The 7,425-nt window shown below is 38.1% G+C and overlaps 1 protein-coding gene across 1 annotated transcript; it reads left to right on the top strand.

Annotated features, from left to right (window-relative positions):
* The first annotated feature begins 5,333 nt into the window (after positions 1-5,333).
* LOC147634222 (jasmonate-induced oxygenase 4-like) lies at positions 5,334-7,116 on the top strand. Its single transcript, XM_086805644.1, has 4 exons — positions 5,334-5,609; positions 5,726-5,979; positions 6,184-6,508; positions 6,930-7,116. The coding sequence occupies exons 1-4, from the start codon at positions 5,334-5,336 to the stop codon at positions 7,047-7,049; spliced, it is 975 nt and encodes a 324-aa protein (XP_086661770.1). The 3' UTR covers positions 7,050-7,116.
* Positions 7,117-7,425: the final 309 nt, after the last annotated feature.

Below are 7,425 nucleotides of genomic sequence, written 5' to 3'. Positions count from 1 at the left end.
ATGATGTTGACGACAAAAACAGACAGATGATATCTTGCAATATGGCTGGATATTTTCAGAGACAGACTCTTGGAATGGATGAAGAAATCAAAAGAGACATTTTCAGGAGATTTCTTGGCCATCCCTCCTTGAGGGGCATATATGGGAATGAAGAGAACAGTGTTGCAGCTCTCCTATGGGGTGTACACAATAGCCTTGCTATGGTGAAGCGGCCAAAATCTATAGATCAATTGTTTTTCAAATGGTCCAGTTTAATGATGTTAGTAAATGATACAAAAAAGGAGTCCTCTCAACCAAACTTGGCTGCCACGTCAAGGTTTTTGAATATGTATAGGAGACTAAGTTATATTTGACAAAATCTAGGGTGCATGACATGGCCAATGAAGATATTCTGCTATCATCATGCAAGCAACAACAACGGGGCAACTCAATTAGCTAAGAGGTGAAAGAGTTGGTGTTTGCATGGAAGAGAAAATAATCATTGGGGTAGACATGTATACACATGTACTCCATGCTAATGGAGTACATGCTAAGTTCCATGCTAATGGAACTTAGAATATTCTTTCCATCATCTCATGGCTTAGGCATGGAGTCTCTCTCCAGTAATATTATACATTTCAACAACCTTGCACAATTGTGACACATGATGTGTTGTTAGCTAGTTTATTTTTGAAGAGGATGAGATTAAGAAAGAGAAAGAGGATATAGAGATTACTTGAATAATTCTAATACACTGATCCAAGAGTTTGAAGATATAATTCTTGGGACATTGTGTCTTGACCATCCTGTCTATTACCTTTAAACATTGCTTCAATTAGCTCTTCCACAAAATCTTCTTGTACATGTGGCTCCATATCCTCTTGCATGTGTGGCTCCATATCATCATTTATGCATAGAATTTCAAACCATATTAGTACTATAAGTTTTATTTCTTATAAATTAATAATTTAATATAACCCTAGTTATGTTTGGAAGAATAATTATATTTCGATCCATTCGTATTGCTTTCTCATTTTTCTCAATATAGAACATCATGTCAATCGAATATATGTAAGGTACAATCCTCTTACACCTAACTCAACCTTATGATGGCTAAATTCATATTTATTATTCAAGTTTATTTTAACTTCAAATGAAAATTAAGCTTTCATCATCTAGACTTGTTTAATTAATCAAGATTGTTAGAATTGTTACTAGTCATTCATATTTAATTTTTGCTTGAGCTCTTGAGAAATCAAATTTATCCACTCTTCATTTATAATTTCACATGCTTTCAAATAACTTTTCAACTCAAGGTTAGTATTTCCTATCCATAATCAATTTATCTGTTATAATGTTAAGCTTCTCGTCGTGAATTTTGTTTAAAAACTCGTGTCTCTTTGAGTGTCAAAATTATTTTGATAGATAATTTCAATGACACCAATGATGGAGGTATGTATATATTCACTTCCTTTTATACAATTTTTTCATAAGTATTTCTATAATATTATTCCAACATAAAAACCTAATTATTAAACCATAGATTCAACATTAAGATTTGTTCAAATTCATTAAATTAAATAAAATTTCTAGATAGAGAAAATTTGTGTCAGAATTTAAGTTTCAGAGGGAGCTGGCCACTCCGCCTAAAACTTCTATTCTGAAGAAAGTGATGTATGGAATTAATCTGGTGGTATGGGACATTAGATTGGTTTTATGTACTTACTCTAGACACATTTAGGTCTTCTATCTTTTACCATCCTATGCGTGTATGTGCAACGTGCCTATGTGGTATGGGACACTTAGACTCGTCTTACATACATTCATTTGATTGGTTCATTGCATATGCATTATGTGTAGATCTAGTCTTCCACACCAATCATGAAGCCACCTCTCATGCGTTTATGCAACTGTATATCGGAGATGCCTGTATATGGCATGCTTGTGGGCCTCCACTGTTTTCTTCAATTGGTTTGTATGGAGGGGTGATTCTCGGGTTACTTACGCCTGGCAAACATGTGTGTGGCTGTTATTTGAATACTTATGGGTTGTCTATATCTCAAGACAAAGTTGGGATTAATTGATGTGTTCAATTAATTGTTTAACTAATGTGGATAGTGTCTGAGTATAACCAATGAAAAGCAAAAGGGTATCGATTGAGGTGTCCCACTGCACGAGATGTGTGAGGGTACCGATTGAGGTATCGCACTATACGAGGGTACCAATTGAGGTGTCGTATGGCTAGTGGATTGAGCGGTGGTGTGAAGATGATGATCATTTTTGTTTTGTAAATCATGTATTAGACTTTTTATGCATGTTATTTTTGATTTGATAATCAGTGAGATGATCACCAATTTAGGTGTCGCATGAGTTTTCTTGTTGGTATCCCATGTCCATAAGAACCTCTGAGCTATGCCTTTGTGCCTTTGAGCCATGTTCGGACCTCTGAGTTTACCTTACAAGTTATGGCATCAATACCTACAACATAATCTTATTCTCTCGATGATTTTCTTACACAACGGAGGACAGTTACTTCCCCAAATGGGAGGATTGTTAGGTATATATTTTATCATATTTTGATGAATTAATAATCATCCAAAAATATGCCTAATTTAATTTGTGCAGGATTCAACTTAATGGAATGTGCAAATGTGTATAACATTATTATATGTGCAAATGTGCACAAAGTTATTTTATGTAACAAGGCCCATTAGCAATTATATTTGGGTAAAGATTTTTATATGTACAAACCTTAGGGAGACTTCATATGGTTAATAATATGTAAAGCAATACCCAAAATTGGGGAAAAGAAAGCCCAATTTGTACGCACATCTATTCTAAGCTCCTTGGGCTATTTTTATGAATAAAATTCTCTAAATACTCAAGTGGTGGAAGTAGAGCTACACATTTGAGGGGGAAGATTGCACCCACTCTTTTCTTCTGTGTGGTATTCACTATCCTTTACTCTTTTTACTCTTGATGGTGACGTTATTTTATTTCTCTTGCATTGTGTTATGCTATGTTATCTGGTTTTTTAAATTAATTCACATCTTTGTTTCAATTATGAAATAATTTGTGAGTTTTTTTAAATTAATTTCTTCAAGAAATACAAAAGGGTCTCGTGACATTTCATGGAGACAATGTTCTTTTGTTTGGGAAGATGAAAGGTGGGACATCATATGCAGATTACTTAATTGTAAATTGGAGGATGTTATATGGTTGAGTATTTTGGTGGCTTTAAAATCTAATGTATCTAAGAGAAGGGTTGTAATAAGTGATTGGACCCTAGAGAGATTCATCTAGAACTTGAATAAATGGGAGGGGGTTAGGTTTCCCTTTCATGAAAGGGTGACCATTTGTAATGTTGTTTTAAATGCCTACACCATGTTCCTATGCCTAGTGCTTAACTTTGGCAACACTCAAGAAAAGTATGGGGCCTATAATAAGGGACTTTCTATGGAGAAATAGGTGTAGTAGTAGGAGAGTGGTAGCTTTGCTTACGTGGGACAAAGTGAGTATGCCAAAGAGTGAAGGAGGCATTGGTATCCTATATCTACCATTAGGTAAAATTTGGACTCTCATTTTTGTCCCTTAAGGATTTCCACACCTCCTCTCTCTAGAAAAATGGGCTCATGGTGAATTTTTTGCGAATCAAATGAATAGTTAGCGATTATTGCACATTTGGAATCTATTCATCGAGACCTTTCCAAGTATATATATCATGATGGGAAATTTTGATTATTCAAGAAGTCCCCAAATTGGTGAAGACGTGGCATGTTACATGCCACGTCATCACACTGTCTAGACTTTTGTGGTTTTTATTATGAACCCCCTGGGAACCAAACCAATTTGGAAGATCTAGTCAAGTGGAGAGGTCCTAGAGAAGCAATCTCCTAAGGGCTGCAGTTCTGAAGCCATGATGATTGCCTATATGCAGCTAGGATATCACATTTCATGGGGACAATGTTCTTTTGTTTGGGAAGATGAAAGGTGGGACCTCATGTGCAGATTACCTAATTGTAAATTGGAGGATCTTTATATGGTTGATGATTCCGCTGGCTTTAAAATCTAATGTATCTATAATTGGCATTTGTCCCAGGTGTAGGTCATCACTTGTGTTTTGGGAATGCCTAGCAATTAGGGGTACTTGGTCCAAAATGTGTAAATGGATAGAGAAGAGCTTGGGTATGCAAACATGTTGGGGGGACTGGAGCTTGGGTAAATGGTCAATTAGTAATGAATATATTGGTTTGGTTTTTAATATCATCAGAGCTTGTATCTTGATGGAAATCTAGTCTAGCAGGAATGCAATTGTATTTAGGAAGGCAGTATGACAGGCTTGCAAGAGTCAGACTTGATGCATAAGTGTGTTACATGTGCTGATCGGTGTGTAATGTGAATAAAATAAGATGTTTTGAGCTGGATATGGTGATTCAGAACCTGCAAACGAATATGATCTGAATTTTGCCTCAGAGTTTGGTGAGCTTCAAACATACTAGGAATAAACCCCTAACTTTGGTTTGTATGGTGCTGCAGGTGAGATTTTGGGAAGGGAAGAAAAGGCCTCCCAAGTTTGGACCAAAAACTCTAAGGTGGTACCGTAAAGAAAAACAAGTTGATCGTACATTTGTCGCCCTCGTAGAAAACCAGGTGCGAACCAGACCCACTATTAAAGTTTGGTCCAAGAAAGGGGGAATGCTGGAAAAACAGTGCCCTGGAGGATGCACTACAGAAGCTATGATGGAGGCCAGAATACTTTTGGAGCATCAAGAAGAGAGATGGGAATTTTTGTGTAAAATTCTGAATGAAGTTGAGAAGGAGTAGTAAATATGGACACTGTAGCCCTGATTTGGTTGTATTTGCAGTTTTTGAACAGTTTCAGTTAATATATATAACTATTATTGATCTTAAAAAAGGAAAAAAAACTAAGAGAAGGATTGTAAGAGAACTTTTTGTAAAGGGCTGTCTTTATTAATATTAATATATATAATTACTTGTTCCCAAGAAAAAGAAAGAAAGAAACTAGTATTTAATAAAATTATTTACAAACAACTAGGTCAAATTAAGGAGACGTCTTGGCATTGGCCTGTCTTCTAGTCAAGAATCCACACATCAATGTCTGTTGTCCTTTTTTCAACAACAAAAAAGTTTCAACCGCAATCAAAATAAGCTAGGAGCGTATTTTTTCAATGTCGCCGGCCACCTCGCCTTCTCCGATGGGCGCCGCATGCTTCACTGCTCCCTGCTGGTTTTACACAATCAGCAATCTATAAAAATGCATTAGATCTCCTCTGAATTTCGCAAGCCTTCTCTGCTTGAGCGTCGATTAGCACTTAATTACGTCGTTAATTACCATGACCACCATCTTCTCCAGCCAACGTCTAGCTGTGCCGGAGAGTGCACAGAAGATGACGGATCACGAGAAACGCCATCTTGTGCAAAAATTATCCCAGATGGCCGTGCCGGAGGTGCCCCAGGAGTTCTTGGTCCCCCATGAGCAGCGGCCTCATCCCGCCCAAAGAAACACGGGCCTCCTTCCCTTCGTGGATATGGCCGGCCTTCATAGAGACTCGGAAGCGGACACCCTGAAAAAGATCGGCAAAGCCTGCGAGGAGTGGGGCTTCTTCCAAGTAGGTTAATTACATTAACGTGCCTGCGCTAGCTAGCTTTTAAGATTAGATAATAATGAAGAGGAGATAAAAGCGTATAGCTGATGTGGTCTGTACTGTTCGCTGCTGTGCTGCAGGTGGTTAACCATGGCATACCCGCGAGCGTTATTGAAGGGACCAGACAGGCAGCTGGGCAGTTCTTTGAGCTCCCCATGGACGACAAGGAAGGTTACTCTGTGAAGGATCAGAGCACTGAAGGCTTGCTCGGATATGGCCACACTAACTTCTTCCAAGGAGCCGCAAATGACTGGATGGACTCCCTCTTTGGCTACCTGGCTCCCCCCTCATTGAAGAAACTCGACATGTGGCCTTCCCAACCCGAAGGATTAAGGTCCAACCCCTTTCTCTCTCTCTCTCTCTCACTCACTCACTCACTCACTCACTCACTCACTCACTCTCTCTCTCACACACACACACACACAGTCTCTCTCTCAGAGACAGTACACACATACACCCCTTACACACGGACACACACACACTTTTTTTTCCATTATATCACATGGCCCAACACCACTTTGTGATGTGACCACTCTAGGGGCATGGTGGATTCCTACGGCACCGAGCTACAGAACCTTTTCAAAAGTTTGCTCGCCGCATTGTCCAAAAGCCTTGGTATGAAGGATGATCATCTAGAGAAGGCTTTTCAACATTACAACTTGCTCTTCCGAGCAAACTACTACCCTCCTTGCCCTCAACCTGACCTTGTTCTTGGGACACATGGACACAAGGACCATGGATGCATGACGGTTCTACTACAAGACAAAGATATCGATGGACTTCAAGTGTGCAAGGATGGCCAATGGTTCTCAGTGGATCCCATACCCAACGCATTAGTCATCAATATTGGTGATCAATTACAGGTAATGTCCTCCAGCCCTAAGTTAACCAGTTTGTAAGAGCCACATCATTAACACACTTAAAACCACCAAACTTGTGCCATATTGTTGTCTTAAAAAAAAAAGGTTTTATAAATATTTAGTGATACCCAAAGATCATGTCTAATAGATATAGCTAGTAGGGGGTCCTCATCCTACAAGGTTAATTCCTTGCTACACTCTAATAGATGTAGCTAGTAGGGGGTCCTCATCCTACAAGGTGAATTCCTTGCTACACTCTAGTGAACAACTTTTGCCATGCTTCTCTTTTCTAAAAGATGAATTCCTTTTACTACTAGGCTACACACTAGTGAACACCTTGTGCCATGCTTCTTTTTTGTAAAACTGTAAATTTAGGATATCATCTTGATATATATATTGACTCTTTTTTATTTTTTGATTATAGATGCTAACCAATGGCAAGTACAAAAGCGCATTACACCGTGGTGTGGTGAGCAATAATCAAACTATAATGACCCTTGTTGCACACTTGGATCCTCCAGAGAAGGTTGTAACAACACACTAATTGGCACATTATAGTCAAATATCATATTTAGCTAGAGATTGAGACACTTTAATTTGAAGCATAATTGTCCTTAGACATATATCGCATGGATCACCCCTAAAGAAGGTGGTAGCAACCCTTAGACGTATAATCAAATATCGTATATAGATAGAGACTTGAGACACTTTAATATGTTCTTGGACATATATATCACACTTCATGCTTAATGATATTGATATTTTATGTGCATGTCACTAATAGCATGAATAGCTTTTCTACTTAAGGAGAAAACCTTGTAAAAGAGAATTAATGTAAGAGCTTTAATAGTGGCCATAATTTGATTAACTATGTCATAAATGTATGATCTTGTATCGATGGATTTGATGGATTAAGGATA

Source organism: Cibotium barometz, chromosome 11, assembly GCF_041138505.1.
Source record: "Cibotium barometz isolate CiBa-2024 chromosome 11, ASM4113850v1, whole genome shotgun sequence".
NCBI classification, from domain to species: Eukaryota; Viridiplantae; Streptophyta; class Polypodiopsida; order Cyatheales; family Cibotiaceae; genus Cibotium; species Cibotium barometz.
This window is presented reverse-complemented; position numbering and strand designations above follow the sequence as displayed.

Coding starts and splice junctions, on each gene's coding strand:
- LOC147634222 (XM_086805644.1), top strand. CDS start 5,334: ATGACCACCATCTTCTCCAGCCAACGTCTAGCTGTGCCGGAGAGTGCA. Junction 5,610..5,725: donor AGGAGTGGGGCTTCTTCCAA/GTAGGTTAATTA, acceptor GCTGTGCTGCAG/GTGGTTAACCATGGCATACC. Junction 6,509..6,929: donor ATATTGGTGATCAATTACAG/GTAATGTCCTCC, acceptor TTTTGATTATAG/ATGCTAACCAATGGCAAGTA.